This window comes from Oncorhynchus masou, chromosome 32 (genome assembly GCF_036934945.1).
Source record: "Oncorhynchus masou masou isolate Uvic2021 chromosome 32, UVic_Omas_1.1, whole genome shotgun sequence".
Lineage (NCBI taxonomy): Eukaryota > Metazoa > Chordata > Actinopteri > Salmoniformes > Salmonidae > Oncorhynchus > Oncorhynchus masou.
Window position 1 is genome coordinate 70,319,388 of NC_088243.1, and position 24,599 is coordinate 70,343,986.

The following is a 24,599-nucleotide window of genomic DNA, read 5'->3' on the forward strand; positions in this document are numbered from 1 at the left end:
CACTTGAAGTAACTATCAAAGTTCTTGTAATTTTCCGTATTGACTGACCTTCATGTCTTAAAGTAATGATGGACTGTCATTTCTCTTTGCTTATCTGAGCTGTTCTTGCCATAGTGTGGACTTGGTATTTTAAAAACAAAATGTATCTTTATTTATATAGGCATTTCAGTTAAGAACAAATTCTTATTTTCAATGACAGCCTAGGAACAGTGGGTTAACTGCCTTGTTCAGGGGCAGAATGACAGATGTTTACCTTGTCAGCTCAGGGATTCAATCTTGCAACCTTTCGGTTACCAGTCCAAAGCTCTAACCACTAGGCTACCTGTTTTACCCTACCTTGCCACAACACAATGCATTAAAAAGGTCAAACGCATTAAAAAGGAAAGAAATTCCGCAAATTAACTTTTAAGAAGGCACACCTTTTAATTGAAATGCATTCCAGGGGACAACCTCATGAAGCTGGAGAGAATGCCAAGAGTGTCCATTGCTCGTGCAAGTCTCTTCTTATAATTGGTGACCTTTTAGTAGTGGTTTCTTTGCAGAAAAGCTGTCATCAAGGCATATTATATTTTGATTTGTTTAACACTTTTTTGGTTTCAACATTATTCCATATGTGTTATTTTATAGTTTATTTTATAGTTATGAATTCTTCACTATTACTCTGCAATTTAGATAATAGTAAAAAAAAATAAAGAAAAACCCTTGAATGAGTAGGTGTTTTAACTTTTGATTGGTAGTGTATGAAAATGTAGCTGCTTTGGTTTCAAATCAAATTGTATTTGTCACATGCGCCTAATACAACAGGTGAAGGTATTCCTTACCGTGAAATGCTTTCTTGCAAGCCCTTAACCAACAATGCAGTTAAAGAAATAGAGTTAAGAAAATATTTACTAAATAAACTAGTGTCAATGTAAATTGTCCAGGTGGCCATTTGATTCATTGCCTTATGTCTTGTGGGTAGAAGCTGTTAAGGATCCTTTTGGTCCTAAACTTGGCGCCCACGGTACCGCTTGCCGTGAGGTAGCAGAGAGAACAGTCTATGACTTGGGTGACTGGAGTCTTTGACAAAAACATTTTGGGGGCCTTCCTCTGACACCGCCTAATATATAGGTCCCGTCACTTTTGCCAGGCTAATAGCTAGCAGTTTCTGGGAACGAGACCATGCTCTAGAGATGTATTTTAGGCTAAGCTTTTCTGTTTGTCTCTCTCACTGAGACTGAACTACTCAAGTAGAGGGCTATATTCCGTCACTGGGATATGATGAGCTGTTGTAATTGACTGTAGTGGGTCAGTTTTCCTAAACTTTGTGGTGTTTAGTGAAGAGAGAAGTGTGATCAAATCAAATCAAAACAAATTTGTATTTGTCACATACACATGGTTAGCAGATGTTAATGCGAATGTAGCGAAATGCTTGTGCTTCTAGCTCCGACAATGCAGTAATAACCAACGAGTAATCTAACCTAACAATTCCACAACTACTACCTTATACACACAAGTGTAAAGGGATAAAGAATATGTACATAAAGATATATGAATGAGTGATGGTACAGAATGGCATAGCAAGATGCAGTAGATGGTATAGAGTACAGTATATACATTTGAGATGAGTATTGTAGGATATTTAAACATTATATTAAGTGGCATTGTTTAAAGTGGCTAGTGACACATTTTTTTTACGTAAATTTCCAACCATTTCCATTATTAAAGTGGCTGGAGTTGAGTCAGTATGTTGGCAGCAGCCACTCAATGTTAGTGGTGGCTGTTTAACAGTCTGATGGCCTTGAGATAGAAGCTGTTTTTCAGTCTCTTGGTCCCTGCTTTGATGCACCTGTACTGACCTCGCCTTCTGGATGATAGCGGGGTGAACAGACAGTTGTTGTCCTTGATGATCTTTATGGCCTTCATGTGACATCGGGTGGTGTAGGTTTCCTGGAGGGCAGGTAATTTGCCCCTGGTGATGCGTTGTGCAGACCTCACTACCCTCTGGAGAGCCTTACGGTTGTGGGCATAGCAGTTGCCGTACCAGGCGGTGATACAGCCCGACAGGATGCTCTCGATTGTGCATCTGTAGAAGTTTGTGAGTGCTTTTGGTGACAAGCCAAATTTCTTCAGCCTCCTGAGGGTGAAGAGGCGCTGCTGCGCCTTCTTCACAACACTGTCTGTGTGGGTGGACCAATTCAGTTTGTCCGTGATGTGTATGCAGAGGAACTTAAAACTTACTACCCTCTCCACTACTGTCCCGTCGATGTGCATAGGGGGGTGTTCCCTCTGCTGTTTCCTGAAGTCCACAATCATCTCCTTTGTTTTGTTGACGTTGAGTGTGAGGTGTAGGCCGTCTCATCGTTGTTGGTAATCAAGCATAGCACTGTAGTGTTGTCTGCAAACTTGATGATTGAGTTGGAGGCGTGCATGGCCACGCAGTCTTGGGTGAACAGGGAGTACAGGAGAGGGCTCAGAACGCACCCTTGTGGGGCCCCAGTGTTGAGGATCAGCGGGGTGGAGATGATGCTACCTACCCTCACCAACCGGGGGCGGCCCGTCAGGAAATCCAGTACCCTGTTGCACAGGGCGGGGTCGAGACCCAGGGTCTCGAGTTGATGACAAGTTTGGAGGGTACTATGGTGTTAAATGCTGAGCTGTAGTCGATGAACAACATTCTCACATAGGTATTCCCCTTGTCCAGATGGGTTTGGGCAGTGTGGTTGCGATTGCGTCGTCTGTGAACCTATTGGGGCGGTAAGCAAATTGGAGTGTGTCTAGGGTGTCAGGTAGGGTGGAGGTGATGTGGTCCTTGACTAGTCTCTCAAAGAAGTTCATGAGGACGGAAGTGAGTGCTACGGGGCGGTAGTCGTTTTTAAAAAAAATGTACGCTTTCAGTTTCGCACAAATGCTGCCATCAATCCACAGTTTCTGGGTTGGGAACGTTTTAATCGTTACTGTGGGTATAACATCACCGATGCACTTTCTAATGAACTCGCTCACCGAATCAGCATATTTGTCAATGTTGTTGGACGCAATGCAGAACATATCCCAATCCATGTGATCGAAGCAGTCTTGAAGCGTGGAATCAGATTGGTCGGACCAGCGTTGAACAGACCTGAGCGCGGGAGCTTCTTGTTTTAGTCTCTGTCTGGAGGCTGGAAGCAACAAAATGGAGTCGTGGTCAGCTGTTCCGAAAGGAGGGCGGGGGAGGGCCTTATATGCATCACGGAAGTTAGAATAACAATGATCCAGGGTTTTACCAGCCCTGGTAGCACAATCGATATGTTGATAGAATTTAGGGAGTCTTGTTTTCAGATTAGCCTTGTTAAAATCCCCAGCTACAATGAATGTAGCCTCAGGATATGTGGTTTCCAGTTTACATAGAGTCAAATAAAGTTTGTTCAGGGCCATTGATGTTTCTGCTTGGGGGGGGGGGGGGGGATATATACGGCTGTGATTATAATCGAAGAGAATTCCCTTGGTAGATAATGCGGTCGACATTTGATTGTGAGGAATTCTAAGTCTGGTGAACAGAAGGACTTAAGTTCCTGTATGTTGTTATGATCACACCACGTCTCGTTAATCATAAGGCATACCCCTCCGCCCCTCTTCTTGCTTCTGTCGGCGCGATGCGTGAAGAAACCAGCTGGCTGCACCGACTCCGTTAGCATCTCTCGAGTGAGCCATGTTTCCATGAAGCAAAGAACGTCAGTCTCTGGTGTCTCTCTGGAATGCTACCCTTGCTCGGATTTCATCAACCTTGTTGTCAAGAGACTGGACATTGGCGATTAGTATGCTAGGGAGCGGTGCGCGATGTGCCCTTCTCCGAAGCCTGACCAAAAGACCGCTTTGTTTGCCCCTTTTACGGCCTCATTGTTTTGGGTCGCCGGCTGGGATCTGATCCATTGTCCTGGGTGGAAGGCAAAACACAGAATCCGCTTCGGGAGAGTCATATTTCTGGTCGTAATGATGATGAGTTGACGTTGCTCTTATATTCAATAGTTCCTCCCGACTGTATGTAATGAAACCCCGACTGTATGTAATGAAAGATTACCTGGGGTACCAATGTAAGAAATAACACGTAAAAAAAACAAAATACTGCATAGTTTCCTAGGAACGCGAAGCGAGGTGGCCATCTCTGTTGGCGCCGGAAGTAGAATGAATTATGCCCACTCTCTTCTCTATCCTCTCCATCCACCCTGAAATGCCAGTGATAGTCAGTTTCCCCGCTATCACCAAGCAGGAAAGAACTCCACACTCTCCCTGTCTTCCCTCTAACTTTCTCCCCTTTCCACCCCAAAAGCGCTCATTAGATCAGGAGCTATTCTGAGACTCTTGAGCTGACAGCATTGAGGCCATTATATTACACTCTCGATACAGGGCTAGTGAGTGTTAGAGCAAGCAGCACCACCCATAATACTACCGCCCATCACATAGTTATACCAGAACCATCGGAGCATTCTCCAACCACTCTATAACAACGTCACCTCTTTTGAACATTGAACATCTCACATTTTGTAATTCGAGCAAGTAACCGGGGTCGATAAGAATAGTTTGTTCTTGGTCGGTTTTCTTGTTTCCCACAATGTTTGCGTGGTTGCCACATGCAGGCTGACTCATTGCCTAGTCATTCAATTGACTTAAATTACCTCCTTTCATGGTCAACAATGAGCTCAGCTGTGGAGAGCGAAGAGGAGGGAAGCATGGCCTGCTGGGAGCTGTGCGTTTGTTACACGGGTGTATTACATTTCGTGAAACGTTCAGAACATGGCAGATAGAAAGGTAGGCCTAACAAGTTGAGCCTATGCTTCCCACTGAGCACAGACTGCAGTTCAACATTTTATATACATTTGATTGAGATGTCAACTAACATGAATTCAAAACAAAATCATTTAGGTAAACATTTACGTTGATTACTTTTTGCAAATCCAGTCAGTTTTCCAAGTTGATTCAACATCATCAGATAGATTTTTTTGGGTCGAAATGACATGAAAACAACATTGATTCCAACCAGTTTTTGCCCAGTGGGTAATCTCTATTCCACCTAACAGACAGTCATATCCACTGTTTTTTGCCCAGTGGGTAATCTCTATTCCACATAACAGACAGTCATATCAACTGTTTTTTGCCCAGTGGGTAATCTCTATTCCACATAACAGACAGTCATATCCACTGTTTTTTGCCCAGTGGGTAATCTCTATTCCACCTGACAGACAGTCATATCAACTGTTTTTTGCCCAGTGGGTAATCTCTATTCCACCTGACAGACAGTCATATCAACTGTTTTTTGCCCAGTGGGTAATCTCTATTCCACCTAACAGACAGTCATATCAACTGTTTTTTGCCCAGTGGGTAATCTCTATTCCACCTAACAGACAGTCATATCCACTGTTTTTTGCCCAGTGGGTAATCTCTATTCCACCTAACAGACAGTCATATCAACTGTTTTTTGTCCAGTGGGTAATCTCTATTCCACATAACAGACAGTCATATCCACTGTATTTTGCCCAGTGGGTAATCTCTATTCCACCTAACAGACAGTCATATCAACTGTTTTTTGCCCAGTGGGTAATCTCTATTCCACACAACAGACAGTCATATCCACTGTTTTTTGCCCAGTGGGTAATCTCTATTCCACATAACAGACAGTCATATCAACTGTTTTTTGCCCAGTGGGTAATCTCTATTCCACATAACAGACAGTCATATCAACTGTTTTTTGCCCAGTGGGTAATCTCTATTCCACATAACAGACAGTCATATCCACTGTTTTTTGCCCAGTGGGTAATCTCTATTCCACCTGACAGACAGTCATATCAACTGTTTTTTGCCCAGTGGGTAATCTCTATTCCACCTGACAGACAGTCATATCAACTGTTTTTTGCCCAGTGGGTAATCTCTATTCCACCTAACAGACAGTCATATCAACTGTTTTTTGCCCAGTGGGTAATCTCTATTCCACCTAACAGACAGTCATATCCACTGTTTTTTGCCCAGTGGGTAATCTCTATTCCACCTAACAGACAGTCATATCAACTGTTTTTTGTCCAGTGGGTAATCTCTATTCCACATAACAGACAGTCATATCCACTGTATTTTGCCCAGTGGGTAATCTCTATTCCACCTAACAGACAATCATATCAACTGTTTTTTGCCCAGTGGGTAATCTCTATTCCACACAACAGACAGTCATATCCACTGTTTTTTGCCCAGTGGGTAATCTCTATTCCACATAACAGACAGTCATATCCACTGTTTTTTGCCCAGTGGGTAATCTCTATTCCACCTAACAGACAGTCATATCCACTGTTTTTTGCCCAGTGGGTAATCTCTATTCCACATAACAGACAGTCATATCAACTGTTTTTTGCCCAGTGGGTAATCTCTATTCCACATAACAGACAGTCATATCCACTGTTTTTTGCCCAGTGGGTAATCTCTATTCCACATAACAGACAGTCATATCCACTGTTTTTTGCCCAGTGGGTAATCTCTATTCCACATAACAGACAGTCATATCAACTGTTTTTTGCCCAGTGGGTAATCTCTTTTCCACATAACAGACAGTCATATCAACTGTTTTTTGCCCAGTGGGTAACCTCTATTCCACCTAACAGACAGTCATATCAACTGTTTTTTGCCCAGTGGGTAACCTCTATTCCACCTAACAGACAGTCATATCAACTGTTTTTTGCCCAGTGGGTAATCTCTATTCCACCTAACAGACAGTCATATCAACTGTTTTTTGCCCAGTGGGTAATCTCTATTCCACATAACAGACAGTCATATCCACTGTTTTTTGCCCAGTGGGTAATCTCTATTCCACCTAACAGACAGTCATATCCACTGTTTTTTGCCCAGTGGGTAATCTCTATTCCACATAACAGACAGTCATATCCACTGTTTTTTGCCCAGTGGGTAATCTCTATTCCACATAACAGACAGTCATATCAACTGTTTTTTGCCCAGTGGGTAATCTCTATTCCACCTGACAGACAGTCATATCAACTGTTTTTTGCCCAGTGGGTAATCTCTATTCCACCTAACAGACAGTCATATCCACTGTTTTTTGCCCAGTGGGTAATCTCTATTCCACATAACAGACAGTCATATCAACTGTTTTTTGCCCAGTGGGTAATCTCTATTCCACATAACAGACAGTCATATCCACTGTTTTTTGCCCAGTGGGTAATCTCTATTCCACCTAACAGACAGTCATATCAACTGTTTTTTTCCCAGTGGGTAATCTCTATTCCACCTAACAGACAGTCATATCCACTGTTTTTTGCCCAGTGGGTAATCTCTATTCCACATAACAGACAGTCATATCAACTGTTTTTTGCCCAGTGGGTAATCTCTATTCCACATAACAGACAGTCATATCCACTGTTTTTTGCCCAGTGGGTAATCTCTATTCCACCTAACAGACAGTCATATCAACTGTTTTTTTCCCAGTGGGTAATCTCTATTCCACATAACAGACAGTCATATCCACTGTTTTTTGCCCAGTGGGTAATCTCTATTCCACATAACAGACAGTCATATCAACTGTTTTTTGCCCAGTGGGTAATCTCTATTCCACATAACAGACAGTCATATCCACTGTTTTTTGCCCAGTGGGTAATCTCTATTCCACATAACAGACAGTCATATCCACTGTTTTTTGCCCAGTGGGTAATCTCTATTCCACATAACAGACAGTCATATCCACTGTTTTTTGCCCAGTGGGTAATCTCTATTCCACCTGACAGACAGTCATATCTGTTCTACACAATACAACGCTCTGTAACATCGCTCCCTTTTGAACAGACCCCATGCCTCTAATTGGTTGTTATTGCGACTGCTAGTTACTTTGGGAGAGGGAGAGCAGTCTTCTGCTGTCTGTTCTCAGCTAGCTCCCCCTCCTCCTACAGCACATAGAGCTGAGGACATGCTACAACAGATAGCCATGTTTGAGGGAGGGAGTGTGTGGAGCAAGTCAACCGTCAGTCACGTGACGTGAGCCACAGTGGAGTGGTAATTACTTCTACTAACTCCTGCAGTCTGAGATCTGGTCTAGAGTGGCCCCACCCAGCCTAAAGTCACACTGCTTTATTTGCTCTGTGGAGGCTTGTGAAATTGAGGAACACTTTAACAGAGCAAGAGAGCATTCCTCCCTTCTGTTTTGCTTTGCTTGTTTCTCCTCTCCTCTGGCTGAGAGTGATCTCAGCCTCCCTCTGCCTGTGCAGACAAGGCAGCCGTTGTCATGTGCTCTGGGATACTGTGCAGGTCTCTCTAATGACTGACTGTAGTATCTCTGTCTGCCCTCAGCACTGGGCCACCCAAATCAATGATTCAGTAACAGGAGGGATATAGAGTACATGCATGTGCGCACACACACTCTCACACACACACTCACACACAGACATTGTTCACATTTAACCCATCATATAGAAAAGCCTGGCCCTTCCACCTTGATATTTCTATTGGGCTGATAACAGGCTTTTGGCTAGCATCAGATAACCCACTTGTGATTGGACGGTGCGAATGATTCATTCAGTCACAAGCTTATCTTTAAACTCTCAGACTAAGATAACATAATAGTTTGGTTGATTCATGGCACTTTCAAATTCTAACAGACAGTCATGGTGGATGGCATGCTGAATAGGAGAAAAGGGAAATTGAACAGAGAAGTGAGACAGGATTGCAGGGGTCATATCATATTCTGGCCTCTCTAAAAGGGACAGTTAATTTAAAAATCTAAATTTCTCAATGCCCGTATTCACAAAACACTCATACATTTCATACACTCCAGTCACCCATGTCATAGACTGTTCTCTCTGCTACCGCACGGCTACGGTACCGGAGCGCCAAGTCTAGGTCTCCTTAACAGCTTCTACCCCCAAGCCATAAGACTGCTGAACAATTAATCAGATTGCCACCCAGACTAGAGGTCAACCAATTAATTATGGATGATTTCAATTTTTCATAACAATCGGTAATCAGCATTTTTGGACCCCGATTACATTGCAATCCACGAGGAGACTGCGTGGCAGGCTGACCACCTGTTACTCGAGTGCAGCAAGGAGCCAAGATAAGTTGCTAGCTAGCATTAAATGTATCTTATAAAAAAACAATCAATCTTCACGTAATCACTAGTTAACTACACATGGTTGATGATATTCCTAGTTTAACTAGCTTACCCTGCGTTGCATATAATCAATGCGGTGCCTGCTAGTTTATCATCGAATCACAGCCTACTTCGCCAAATGTGTAATGATTAAACAAGAATGCATTCCTGAAAAAAGCACAATAGTTGCACCAATGTACCTAACCATAAAAATCAATGCCTTTCTTAAAATCAATTCACAAGTCTATTTTTTTAAACCTGCATATTTAGTTAAGAGAAATTCATGTTAGCAGGCAATATTAACTAGGGAAATTGTGTCACTTCTCTTGCATTCAGTGTTTTATTTTTATGTATTTTTTTTAACCTTTATTTAACTAGGCAAGTCAGTTAAGAACAAATTCTTATTTTCAATGACTGCCTAGGAACAGTGGGTTAACTGCCTGTTCAGGGGCAGAACGACAGATTTGTACCTTGTCAGCTCGGGGATTTGAACTTGCAACCTGTTGGTTACTAGTCCAACTCTCTAACTCACTGGTAAGTGTTCATCCTCTTAATAAACGGAACTGAACACTAAATACAAAGTAACAAAAGAGAACAAACGAAAAAGCTCCGTCAGGTGCAACAGACACAAACAGAAAACAATCACCCACAACTCAAAAGTGAAACCCGGCTACCTAAGTATGGTTCTCAATCAGGGACAACGATTGACAGCTACCTCTAATTGAGAACCATACCAGGCCAAACACAGAAATCTCAAATCATAGAAAAAAGAACATAGACAACCCACCCAACTCACACCCTGACCATACTAAACAAAGACATAACAAAAGAACTAAGGTCAGAACGTGACATCTATGATTTGATAGAGCAGTCTGACTGAGTGGTGGTATGCAGCAGTAGGCTCGTAAGCATTCATTCAAACAGCACTTTCCTACATTTGCCAGCAGCTCTTCGCAATGCTTGAAGCACAGTGCTGTTTATGACTTCAAGCCTATCAACTCCCGAGATTAGGCTGGCAATACTATAGTGCCTATAAGAACATCCAATAGTCAAAGATATATGAAATACAAATGGTATGGAGAGACATAATCCTATACATACCTATAATAACTACAACCTAAAACTTCTTACCTGGGAATATTGAAGACTCATGTTAAAAGGAGCAACCAGCTTTCATATGTTCTGAGCAAGGAACTATAAATGTTAGCTTTTTTACATGGCACATATTGCACTTTTACCTACTTCTCCAACACTGTGTTTTTGCATTATTTAAACCAACACGTTTCATTTATCTGAGACTAAATTGATTTTATTTATGTATTATATTAAGTTAAAATAAGTGTTCATTCAGTATTGTTGTAATTGTCATTATTACAAAAATAATGTAAATAAAAATCGCCCGATTTAATCGGTATCAGCTTTTTTGGTCTTCCAATAATTGGTATCGGTGTTGAAAAATCATAATCGGTCGACCTCTAACCCAGACTATTTACATGTATTTATAATGCTGGTACTCGCTGTTTATTATCTATGCATAGTCCCTTTACAAATTACCTTGACTAACCTGTACCCCCGCACATTGACTCGATACAGAGTCAATGTTATTGTTATTGTTATGTAATTTTCTTTATTTTATTTTTTTACTTTCGTTTATTTAATAAATATTTTCTTAACTCTATTTCTTGAACTGCATTGTTGGTTAAGGGCTTGTAAGTAAGCATTTCACAGTAAGGTCCACACCTGTTGTATTCGGCGCATGTGACAAATAAAATTTGATTTGATTTACATTTTAAGCGATTGATTTTGACTTTGAAGTGAACTGTCCCTTTAAGTCTAGAAGGGAGCATTGGAGTTGGGCAGTACCAATGATGTCATAGACTGTATCCTGCATAGAATGAAATGTGCCTAAAATAAATATACTTTATCTCTATGCAGCCAGGACTGGGCTCCCATATGAACCTGACTTGTAGATGCCTACTTTCTTCACTGGGCTCCCATATGAACCTGACTTGTAGATGCCTACTTTCTTCACTGGGCTCCCATATGAACTTGACCTGTGGATGTTTACATTGTTCCCAGAGAAGCAGAGAGAGGAGATTCTGCCTCGTCCAGGTTTATGTGTGCTGTCTGCTCCGTGTGTGGTCCCTATCCTGTCTCACTGCTTTTTGCGCAGAGTCACCTAGCAGACCGAGCTGTCAGAGTTGTCACTGTGCCCACTGAGAGGGGTTAATGTGGTGCCTGGAATGGAATGGAAGCACCCCCCCATTTACCCACACCAGGAGGTCCATTCCCCTAGGAGGGGGCAAGTGTCCCCTCACCCCCTTGTCCCATTATTCCTCTCCACTCCCCCTTTCTCTCATCTGAGCTTTGTGTTATGAGCAGACTGGGAAGAAACAAGCAACTTTTAATCACACATTTGGGAAACGAACACTGGGTATGTACATAGTCAATGGTAGGCTTCGAGGGGACTCCTATGGTAGGTACACCTATAGCTCATCTCTTGGCAGTAGTACTGTAGACTACTTTATCACTTACCTCAACCCAGAGTCTCTTCGAGCGTTCAGTCATGAGGCATCAAAGCCAAAGGAACTGAATAATATTAAGAAATGCTACAGTATTCCTCTCCTCTCCTAATTTGAACCCCACACATCTCCCCCTCCTTTTCACCACCCTCTCAGAGTCACAATTGGACCAGGAATACACTTGGTCAGACATTTCAAGGCAAACAGGCCCCACCCTGCAACAGTAGAGAAAGAAAGGGGGGGGGGCTTTCTAAGTACTGTTGCCATCCTGACTCTTTCAATTCAATGAATCTCTCTCTACTCCCCCCCCCCCAATCTTTAAGCAGACCACCGGGCCTTCCCTTTACCTTCCATTGCCCTTGAGACCAGCCTGTGGGGTGTGGGCTACGCTTTCACTACGACCCGCCCTCCCCCCATCCCATGATCCGCCCATCACTCCCTCTCTCCTGACGGGGGCTTGGACAGAGATCATCAGGAAGACTGTGTTCTTTTTCCAGAGGCTGTATTCTGTTCCACCAAACCCATGGTTCCACAGCCCCCCTCATTTATACTGGCCCTCATGACCACGGGTGAGCTCACATCCTTGGGGGGTTGAGGGGTGTGCTACCCCCCTTCCCAAGGGTCTACAGACGGGACATCAAAGGGGGACTAGTCTATTCACAGCTTCTGGTCTTTGATGGAGTAAAGGGAACCATGTGCTTTTTAAAGTGTAGCAACACTGACAAGCGAGGGGAAGCACTTCTGAGTTTATGTAAAAACATTGGCTTCTGTCATGATTCCTGAAATCATGTTTGTTATCCGTCATGAGATTCTGTAACCTGATCTAAGTACATGAAATGGTTGTAGAATTGAACAGTAATATGTTTGTCATTGTGCGAAGGAAATGTGTTTTCCAGACAGCAGAAACACACTCAACACATTATGGGAAAAGCACAGAGTCTAACGCAGTGCAACGCCCCTGGCTGGAATTATATAGTGGTTATTATGTAGGGGTTATTCTCTAGGGGTTATTCTCTAGGGGTTATTATGTAGGGATTGTTATGTAGGGGTTATTATGTAGGGGTTATTATGTAGGGATTGTTATGTAGGGGTTATTATGTAGGGGTTGTTATGTAGGGATTGTTATTTAGGGGTTATTATTTAGGGGTTAAGTGCCTTGCTCAAGGACACAACGGTGCTGGATGGTAGATCTGACACCAGCAGAAATGGTGGTCGTGACACTTTACATAATGTTGAACATCGCACTGGTATAACCTATAGGAGACAGGCAGATATAATCACACACATTTGACATTAATATAGGTACTCATCAAGGACACAGGCAGCTATAATCACACACAGTTTCAAGGGAGTGCAAGAGTGACAATGTGAAGCCGGGTGATGTATGTATTGGAAAGCGTGGTGCATTTTTCAGTCTGCTCAGTGCTACTCTTGATTGTACTTTGGAAGACTGTGAGAGGACCTGTTAAGCAGGCAGGCGGTTGGGGCCCTTTGAGCCAAGCAGGCAGGCGGTTGGGACCCTTTGAGCCAAGCAGGCAGGCGGTTGGGGCCCTCTGAGCCAAGCAGGCAGGCGGTTGGGGCCCTCTGAGCCAAGCAGGCAGGCGGTTGGGGCCCTCTGAGCCAACAAGGAACCAAGGATCTGAATTATCCACTGGAACCAGCAGTCTTGTCATGGGAGCAAGCAGAGAGTCAGGCCCATGGCTGTCTTCTAGATCCTTTTCACACTTTGGTGCTGACCCAAACAGTACTGTGCTGGCTGGGATATTTTTCTTACTTTTTGGTTTCAGACACATAAACACACAGACGATACGTGGGCTGCGAGCCTCACACTATGAGTTGGGTTGTTAAACCCTCTCACACATTTGAAATACTTGTTTTGTCATAGGTGGTTTAGTGAATCTTGCTCGCGTGATGAGTAACATTGCCTATGACCTGAAGACTTGTGTTAACTCCCAGAGGCTTAGTTTAACAGGCTTAGTGCCTATAGGCTTTATTTCATCAGGCGGACACAGTCTTGTGGTGTACAGGAGACCCAGGTTCGACTTTGAACCCCAGTCAGTCACAGCTGGTCTTACACACACACACACACACACACACACACACACACACTTGGCTCCTAATGACTGTTTACTGACATGTTCCTCTCTCTCCTCTCTCTCTCAGGCAGGTGTAGATGCTCCAGACGCAGCAGGCCCCAGGAAGAGGCTGCCTCCATCCATCTGTGCGGCTCTTCTCTGATTCCTGGGTCTCTCAGTCTCACTTTGCACCACACCTTAACAGGGACCACAGAGAAAAGAAACAGGAGTGAGGAGGCCACTGGATATTCTCAAGAAGGGAAGCCATTTTGTTTTGACCCTCAGTATCACTGACCTTTCAACCTTTGGTTCAATCTGGTGGTTTCCTTGTGATTGGACACTCCCTAGAGGGGTAGGAAATCACCCTCCCCGTCTGTCCGTCTGCGTCCTACCTTCGGACCTCCATCACTATGGCGACCTCGGTGCAGCCCAACGAGTTGGTGTTTGAGTTCGCTAGCAATGGGATGGATGAGATAAACCAGGTACCTGTCATTACATTGGAGTTTAGCAGTTGTCGATATCAGTAGTGTTATCATGATGTACCACTACCACCAATATAGAAAACTTCAAGATGGAATTTGCAGTAGGGGGAAACGGCACCTCTGGCCACCCCACCACCATTGTTATAGTTTTTTCTGCTGAGCTGAGGTGCATCGCGCAACATGGTAAAAAAAACTTGCACTACATATTGTGCTCTTCTAACACGCGTGCAATAATGTCTGAGGGGGAAAAACGGTGTTCGTTGTTTGCAGTAACTTCTTTGTTGTTGTAATATCACATCGGATGTGCCTGATTCACCATTAAGGTTACCTGCACATCACTCTAAGTAACATAATACAAAAATCCCCATCACAATCTGTCAGTTTAAGCTCGAGCAGGGGCTGCATCTCAATCCACCGCATCCGGCTATGTGGGCCTTCCACGTCCGCGGTGGAAAGTGGCCGAGCTGCAGCAGTGTTTTTCAGAGCATGAGATATCCCCGAAAATCGGTCTTCTCATGAAAACGGCTCTATTATGACCACTCTATGGATAGGATAGACCCTCACTCTCTCTTTTTTCACCACAAGTGTCACGGAACTCTTGTGAAGGTGACGCATACAAATGAATGGAAATATGGAGGTAGTTTTCTGCCAACAAAAATCAGGGGTTAAATATGTGTCCAAAAAAACAAAAATATTTCCTGAGCTTTCTTATGTCTACTAGATATCGGACAGATACTTCAAAACCTTATTCCTTATGATTTATTTTTGGACTGTCTTTTTTTTTACATTTATGAATGTGTTATTCAGTGCATTTCTATGGGCTATAGAAGTAAAGGCCAAATTCAATATTTTTTCAAATAATTGTAAATGTAAAGGGGTACAACATTTTAAAATCAAATAGCTAAATGATCCATGGTATGATCATCTTGAAATAATTCCATATGTTCACTTAGTATGGAAAGAAGGAGTGGAGTATGAAGGGATGGCAAGGAGAGGGCTGGGATATGAAGTGTGGGCTGTTGGGAGGACAGAGTCGGAAAGTGTGAGAGACCTGGAGTTGTGACTCTTTTAGTGTGCGTGGGAGGGGAGGGTGGGTCTTTGCCAGGACCCAGTCAATTTACAGCACAAAATGTACGGTTTGTATGTGTAAGTGCACTTCAGTGCCCAGGTGTGTTTATCTTACCTCCACATCTTTGTCTGAATTCTGTGGAACAGGTTTGTGTGTGTGTGTGCCCGATGTTTGTGCCGTGTGTGTGTGTGTCTCTGCGTTTTGTATTTGTGTAGATGTGGATGGATGAGTTGTCGCTGGATACTCTTGCCTGAATGTCCTGGTTCATGCCTAACCAGACATACCTGTTGTGTGGAAATAACACAGGCCTCCTCTAGGGTTTCTCCCTGCTCAGAGGATTACATCGCCTGTCCACCTGGTAGCTTGAAAAAAGCTCTTAAACTTAACTTATATATATTTAGTGCTAACACTAATGAAGGTGTCCAATTTGTTTTTGCCAGAGCTAGCTAGTCTGAAGGATTTATCTTTCCATATGGGGGCTGTTGGAATCAGAGAAAGCCACAGCTAGCCTAGCTTGCTGGACAGTAATGACTAGCCTTCTTAAATTGGATTTTAAAGTCAATAAGTAGCTCCCTGAATCAGAGCCACGGTGTAATAATTTCAGAATGATATTTAGCTCAGTTTAGTGTCTGAAAGCTGCTATTAGAGTTCTATGGCAGCCTGTTATTAGAGTTATATGGCAGCTTGCTGTGAGAGTTCTACGGCAGCCTGCTAGTAGAGTTCTATGGCAGCCTGCTATGAGAGTTCTACGGCAGCCTGCTATTAGAGTTCTACGGCAGCCTGCTGTGGTCATACACTTACATTATTTACACCCACTCTTGCATTTAACTGAACAGTCATTCAAGTACAGAACTCCATAAGGTCTAGTCTCTCAAAAACACACCCCTTTTTAATTATTTCAGTTATCTGTGGTGTGGCAATGTTTGCCATTCACTTCCTCTATCAGCCCCATTAGGGGATGTTAAAAGTAGGTAGGTGGGGCTAACAACGGCGTCATAGGCAGGTAAAGCAGAACCGAGTTGATTATAGGGGAACCTCTCACACACAGGGACTTGCTTTCATAGCCGAAACTGGGAACTTGGAGATGATCACCTAGTGATCGTTATCTCTCTGGTTTCCCTAGAGGCAGCCATTATGGCTCTTGTGTAATTCGTTCTAAATTACATACTCTGTTTTACACCTTTAATTAGCTTAGAGTGTCTCTTGACTCCTTCTGTTCAACATGATACTGGTCCGCCATGTTTTCATGGTACTGGTCCGCCATGCTTTCATGGTACTGGTCCGCCATGTTTTCATGGTACTGGTCCGCCATGTTTTCATGGTACTGGTCCGCCATGCTTTCATGATACTGGGCCGCCATGTTTTCATGGTACTGGTCCGCCATGCTTTCATGGTACTGGTCCGCCATGTTTTCATGGTACTGGTCCGCCATGTTTTCATGGTACTGGTCCGCCATGCTTTCATGATACTGGGCCGCCATGTTTTCATGGTACTTGGCCGCCATGCTTTCATGATACTGGGCCGCCATGTTTTCATGGTACTGGGCCGTCATGTTTTCATGGTACTGGTCCGCCATGCTTTCATGATACTGGGCCGCCATGTTTTCATGGTACTGGGCCGCCATGATTTCATGATACTGGGCCGCCATGTTTTCATGGTACTGGGCCGCCATGCTTTCATGATACTGGGCCGCCATGTTTTCATGGTACTGGGCCGCCATGCTTTCATGGTACTGGGCCGCCATGTTTTCATGGTACTGGGCCACCATGCTTTCATGATACAGGGCCTCCATGCTTTCATGGTACTGGGCCGCCATGTTTTCATGGTACTGGGCCACCATGCTTTCATGATACGGGGCCTCCATGCTTTCATGATACGGGGCCTCCATGCTTTCATGGTACTGGGCCACCATGCTTTCATGATACGGGGCCTCCATGCTTTCATGGTACTGGGCCGCCATGTTTTCATGGTACTGGGCCGCCATGCTTTCATGGTACTGGGCCGCCATGCTTTCATGATACGGGGCCGCCATGCTTTCATGGTACTGGGCCGCCATGCTTTCATGGTACTGGGCCGCCATGCTTTCATGGTACTGGGCCGCCATGCTTTCATGATACGGGGCCGCCATGCTTTCATGGTACTGGGCCGCCATGCTTTCATGGTACTGGGCCGCCATGTTTTCATGGTACTGGGCCGCCATGTTTTCATGGTACTGGGCCGCCACGTTTTCATGGTACTGGACCGCCACGCCTTCATGGTACTGGGTCGCCACGTTCTCATGGTACTGGGCCGCCACGCTTTCATGGTACTGGGCCGCCATGTTTTCATGGTACTGGGCTGCCACGTTTTCATGATACTGGGCCGCCATGTTTTCATGGTACTGGGCCGCCATGATTTCATGATACTGGGCCGCCATGTTTTCATGGTACTGGGCCGCCATGCTTTCATGATACTGGGCCGCCATGTTTTCATGGTACTGGGCCGCCATGCTTTCATGGTACTGGGCCGCCATGTTTTCATGGTACTGGGCCACCATGCTTTCATGATACAGGGCCTCCATGCTTTCATGGTACTGGGCCGCCATGTTTTCATGGTACTGGGCCACCATGCTTTCATGATACGGGGCCTCCATGCTTTCATGATACAGGGCCTCCATGCTTTCATGGTACTGGGCCACCATGCTTTCATGATACGGGGCCTCCATGCTTTCATGGTACTGGGCCGCCATGTTTTCATGGTACTGGGCCGCCATGCTTTCATGGTACTGGGCCGCCATGCTTTCATGATACGGGGCCGCCATGCTTTCATGGTACTGGGCCGCCATGCTTTCATGGTACTGGGCCGCCATGCTTTCATGGTACTGGGCCGCCATGCTTTCATGATACGGGGCCGCCATGCTTTCATGGTACTGGGCCGCCATGCTTTCATGGTACTGGGCCGCCATGCTTTCATGGTACTGGGCCGCCATGTTTTCATGGTACTGGGCCGCCATGTTTTCATGGTACTGGTCCGCCACGTTTTCATGGTACTGGACCGCCACGCCTTCATGGTACTGGGTCGCCACGTTCTCATGGTACTGGGCCGCCACGCTTTCATGGTACTGGGCCGCCATGTTTTCATGGTACTGGGCTGCCACGTTTTCATGGTACTGGGCCGCCACGCCTTCATGGTACTGGGTCGCCACGTTCTCATGGTACTGGGCGGCCACACTTTCATGGTACTGGGCCGCCACGTTTTCATGGTACTGGGCCGTTTCTTTTTCTTGATACTGGGCGGCCATGTTTTGATACTGGGCGGCCATGTTCTCATGGTACTGGGCCACCACATTTTCATGGTACTGGGCCGCCACGTTTTCATGGTACTGGGCCGTTTCTTTTTCTTGATACTGGGCGGCCATGTTTTGATACTGGGCCACCATGTTTTCCTGTGTGGGGTGTATCACAACAGAGATTCACTAAGTTAGCCAGTAACAGTATAGCCTCCGTCCCTCTCCTCGCTCCTCCCTGGGCTCGAACCAGCAACACAAGGACAACAGCCACCACATCGAAGCAGCGTTACCCATGCAGAGCAAGGGGAACAACCACTCCAAGGCTCAGAGCGAGTGAAGTTTGAAACGCTATTAACGCACGCTAACTAGTCAGCCATTTCACTTCGGTCACACCAGCCTCATCTCGGGAGTTGATAGGTTTGAAGTCATAAACAGCGCAATGCTTGATGCACAAGGAAGAGCTGCTGGCAAAACGCATGAAAGTGCTGTTTGAATGAATGTTTACTCGCCTGCTTCTGCCTACCACCGCTCAGTCAGATACTTAGATACTTGTATGCTTGTATGCTCAGTCAGATCATATGCAACACAGGACACGTTAGATAATACTGTATCTAGTAATATCATCAACCATGTGTAGTTAACTAGTGATTATGATTGATTGTTTTTTATAAGATAAGTTTAATGCTAGCTAGCAACTTACCTTGGCTTACTGCATTTGCGTAACAGGCAGTCTCCTTGTGGAGTGCAACGAGAGAGAGGTAGGTCGTTATTGCGTTGGACTAGTTAACTGTAAGTTTGCAAGAATGGATCCCCCCGAGCTGACAGGGTGAAAATCTGTCTTTCTGCCCCTGAACGAGGCAGTTAACCCACCGTTCCTAGGCCATCATTGAAAATAAGAATGTGTTCTTAACTGACTTGTCTAGTTAAATAAAGATTGAATAAAGGTGTAAAAAGAAAAAAAAAATACTGATTTCCGATTCTTATGAAAACTTGAAATCGGCCCTAATTAATCGGCCATTCCGATTAATCGGTCGACCTCTAGTTTATACTACTTGATTGGAGTCCACCTGTGGTCAACTCAATTGACGGGACATGATTTGGAAGGGCACACACCTGTCTATATAAGGTCCCACAGTTGACAATGCATGTCAGAACCAAACCAAGCCATGAGGTCGAAGGAATTGTCTGTAGAGCTCAGAGACAGGATTGTGTCAAGGCACAGATCTGGGGAAGGGTACCAAAATATTTCTGCAGCATTGAAGGTGGCCTCCATCATTCTTAATAAATCCTCTTAGGGATAGGTGGGATGCAAATGTCTCAACTGGCCAATTGCCAGGGAAAATGCAGAGCGCCAGATTCAAATAAAATACTAAATGGAATAAGTTTGGAACCACCAAGACTCTTCCTAGAGCTGTCCACCCGGCCAAACTGAGCAATTGGGGGAAAATGGCCTTGGTCAGGGAGGTGACCAAGAACCCGATGGTCACTCTGACAGAGCTCCAGAGTTCCTCTGTGGAGATGTGAGAACCTCCCAGAAGGACAGCCATCTCTGCAGCATTCCACCAATCAGGCCTTTATGGTAGGTTGGCCAGACAGAAGCCACTCCTCAGTAAAAGGCCCAATTGGAGTTTGCTAAAAGGCACCTAAAGGACTCTCAGACCATGAGAAACAAGATTCTCTGGTCTGATGAAACCAAGATTGAACTCTTTGGCCTGAATGTCAAGTGTCACGTCTGGAGGAAAGCTGGCACCATCCCTACAGTGAAGCATGGTGGCAGCATCATGCTGTGGGGATGTTTTTCAGTGGCAGGGACTGGGAGACTTGTCAGGATCGAGAGAGAGAGATGAACAGAGCAAAGTACAGAGAGATCCTTGATGAAAATCTGATCCAGAGCGCTCAGAATCTCAGACTGGGGTGAAGGTTCACCTTCAAATAAGACAATGACCCTCAGCACATAGCCACCACAACACAGCAGTGGCTTCGCGACAAGCCTCTGAATGACCTTGAATGGCGCAGCCAGATCCCGGACTTGAACCCGATCAAACATCTCTGGAGAGACCTGAAAATAGCTGTGCAGCGACGATCCCTGTCCAACCTGACAGAGCGTGAGAGGATCTGCAGAGAAGAATGGGAGAAACTCCCCAAATACAGGTGGTCCAAGCTTGTAGTGTCTTACCCAAGAAGACTAGAGGCTGTAATCGCTGCCAATGGTGATTCAACAAAGTACTGAGTGAAGGGTCTTATGTAAATGTGATATTACAGTTGTAATTTTTCATACATTTGCAAAAATGTTTTTGCTTTGTCATGATGGGGTATTGTGTGTAGATTGATGAGGGGAAAATAATTTAATTAATTTTAAAAATAAGGCTGTAACATAATAAAATGTGGAACAAGTCAAGGGGTCTGAATAATTTTGAATGCACTGTATGCTCAAAAGCAATCTAGCTGGCTAACTATTTGATCCTGCTTTGTGACAAACCCTCCAGGTGCAACTGAGCCCCATTATGTCAAAACAACAACAGTAGACAGACACAGACATCTTCTGCCCCGTCAGCAGATTCCGTGTTAGATTCGGTCTGTCATGGTCTGGTCCTGCTATGGAGGGGAGACAGTGTGGGGTTTAATACACTGCAGTGAACTCAGCAGACTCACTGGTGCTCTCTCACATCAGTGAACCCAGATGGGACTCCCTACTGACTGAGATGCTACTATAGTCTGAGACCATTACATCAATGTCATTTCATCTTTTACAGTCAAGCGCACACAACAACAGCACCCTTTATTTTATACTTCCCAAGTGGTCTTGTGGCCAACTGTTGACCGTTTGTGCTGACATCATGGAAAATAATTGAGCAGATATTGTCTGTGAAGTTACTAGAACAGTCACTGAACTCATAGCTATGTTTACATTGTTTAATTGTATGGTAATGACCCATAGAGGATTAATGATTCAACATAATGCAGTTGTGTGTGGCATTGTGCTGTTAGTGTACTATTAGTTATCTGGTTAAAGTGTAGCATTGAGTGGATGTAGCCTTGGACACCCTAGTCCCTCCGTGGGCTCAAGGCTCAAAGCTTAGACATCTGGAGTTCCCGGGGTTCAACCACAAAAATGGAAACTTGTGCTTTAGAGGAAAGAGAGAGAGAGAGAGAGACCATAGAAATATAATTACTAAAATGGACAAGAATTACCAAAAAAGCAGAACGCTTATAATGTTCCACAACATAACAAAGACTATCTCAAGGGATTGGAAAGGTAAAGTCGTACAACTCTGAACGTTGTTTGGCTATTCCATTAAAACCGTTTTGGAAGTTTAAGTCAAAATGTTGTTACTGCCTTTCAGTATGGCTAAGTATTTGGCCACTAATTGTTTTCTAATGATTGAGAACTTGCATGAACTGTTTGGGCAGGACAAAGCATCATAGATCATATGATAATCAGGCAATGAGCTGTAGTCTGCTGCCATCTCTTGGTTATTTTCAAAAACTGACACTGAATTAATTTGTTTCCTCTGGCTATGAGTGTAATCAGGCTATAATACTTTGCACCATTTCATTAGAGCATTTTTGTTTGCTTGATATTTAGAATAGCTTAAACTGAAGTAAAAGACCTGCAAGCTAGGAGTCCTGCCTGCTCCATTTTTTTTCAAGCCGGGACTGGAGCTTTTCGGGCATGGGCCATGCCACAAATTCGGTGCCTTTTGAGATTTGTGACTTGGGGGATTTTGTTGTTGTTGATTTGATCTAATTTTAACATTCTGTCATAAAGAGCACATGTTCAACCATACGTTTTCCCATTTCATAGTAAGTGCCTGTTTAGTGCCAAATAAAGTAACAGGGTTGACGATGTCATCTTAAATCAGCCATGAATCACCTTATGACAGGGGGAATGGAAGGTTGTTGTGTGCAGCAGGGATGGGCAATTGAATGCAAGCTGAAGCTTCACAATAAAAAAATTAAATTTCCACCACAAAACACCAGAAAATGTACAAATAGAGTAGAACCAGCTCACCTGCTTTTACACCATGATTTGGCTATTAGATGTTCAATATTTATTTTGAAAATAGTATTTAAAAGGGAATATTTTCATCATATTAAAACGAGATTTCAGTTCACGTAGCAAGGTTAACCTTAAAATGAGAGACAAAAGAACTTAAAATTAATCACTAATCACATTAAATAAATAATAATCTTTAGAAATTATACAATGGTGATAAAAATGTGGAGACATTCTGGGGTTAAGTGTGTTAAAATTCCTGGAAGTCACAGAAGTGCATGGAGAGACATTTTGGCACTTAAGTCTTTATTCATATACATTTATTTTAATTTTATTTATTGAATTCTTAATGTGGTCTGTATTGAAGGGCACATTATTGAATATAACATACTTTTCAATATTTGTGCACAATTTATACTTAAGATATCAAAGGGACGCAAAAGACACTCATTTCGTGGAACCACCCACATAATGGGAAAAAAACAACGGAAAGAGGTGTCATCCACACTGCTTCATGTTATGGTACTGTTGAAGACAGCAAAATAACAGTGTGCTGAAGGAAAATAAAACTGTTTGTTTACTCCACAAGGACCTCACACAATGAGAAATGAGCGAAGCTTGTTGTGTCCACATGTCCTGTCTGGATAACTGCCACATGTCCTGTCAGGATAACTGCCATGTCACATGGGTAGGCCAACTGTAGGCAGTGTTTCCCCTACCATTGTATAGGGCGATATGTATTTAAATAGACCCTGGATGTTTGCATGCAACCTGCCTGGAAAATAAGCTAGGAGAAACACTGGTAGAAGCGGTCAGTGTTCAAAGGGTTGCCAGGTGGGCTTGGTTGCCATACGCTACAGTTTCTTACACACTGAGCATACCAAACATTAAGAACACCTCCCTAATATTTAGTTGCTCCCCCCATTTGCCCTCAGAACAGCCTCAATTCGTTTAGGGCATGGACTCTACAAGGTGTCGAAAGCTATCCACAGGGATGCTGGCTCGTGTTGACTCCAATGAGTCCCACAGTTGAGATCCCGAGTGGCGCAGCGGTCTAAGGCGTTGCATCTCAGTGCTAGAGGCGTCACTACAGACCCTGGTTTGATTCCGGGCTGTATCACAACCGGCCGTGATCGGGAGACCCATATAGGGCGGCGCACAATTGACCCAGCGTCGTCCGGGTTGGGGGAGGGTTTGGCCAGGGTAGGCCGTCATTGTAAAATAAGAATTTGTTCTTAACTGACTTGTCAAGTTAAATAAAGGCTAAATAAAATAAAAAAGTTGGCTGGATGTCCTTTGGGTGTTGGACCATTCTTGATACACACGGGAAACTGTTGAGCATGAAAAACCCAGCAGCATTGCAGTCCTTGACACAAACCGGCGGCGCGCCTGTCACCTGGTACCATACCACATTCAAAGGCACTTAAATATTTTGTCTTGCTGATTCACACTCTGAATGGCACACATGCACAAGCCATTTCTCAATTGTCTCAAGGCTTAAAAATCCTTCTTTAACCTGTCTCCTCCCCTTCATCTACATGGATTGAAGTGGATTTAACAAGTTACATCAATAAGGCATTCACCTGGTCAGTCTATGTCGTGGAAAGAGCAGGTGTTCTTAATGTTTTTTTATACTCAAGTGTACTCAGTTTGGCCAGAGCTCTGGTAATTTCCTCTTCCCATGTTCAGAAATGTTGTGCTGGAAATGAGGGAGCGTGTCTGGAATCCCCAGCAAAAAGACAGAGGTTTGAGGTATGAAAGGAGTGAATGGGTTGACAGTATTCAGGAGGTATGAAAGGAGTGAATGGGTTGACAGTGTTCATGAGGTATGATACTGTAGGAGTGAATGGGTTAACAGTGTTAATTTATTTAATTATAAAAAATAAAAAATGTCACCTTTATTTAACCATGTAGACCAGTTGAGAACAAGTTCTCATTTACAACTGCGACCTGGCCTAGATTTTTTTAAAGTTACACATGGGATAAACAAACGTACAGTCAATAACACAATAGAAAGTATGGATAAACAGTGTGTGCAAATGTAGTATGATTAGGGAGGTAAGGCCATAAATAGGCCATAGTGGCGAAATAATTA

General features: G+C 44.0%; 1 protein-coding gene across 8 annotated transcripts in view; it reads left to right on the forward strand.

Annotated features, from left to right (window-relative positions):
• The window catches only part of LOC135526548 (ETS-related transcription factor Elf-1-like), a 91,980-nt gene that overhangs the window by 45,981 nt on the left and 21,400 nt on the right, over positions 1-24,599 (forward strand). For 6 of the 8 annotated variants that reach the window (XM_064955026.1, XM_064955025.1, XM_064955023.1 and 3 more), the window contains one exon: positions 13,777-14,170. In XM_064955026.1, coding sequence (XP_064811098.1) covers positions 14,099-14,170 — 72 coding nt within the window. In that variant the 5' untranslated portion in view covers positions 13,777-14,098. The remainder of the gene's footprint in view (positions 1-13,776; positions 14,171-24,599) is intronic. The other 2 variants (XM_064955028.1, XM_064955027.1) reach the window with 1 other exon arrangement.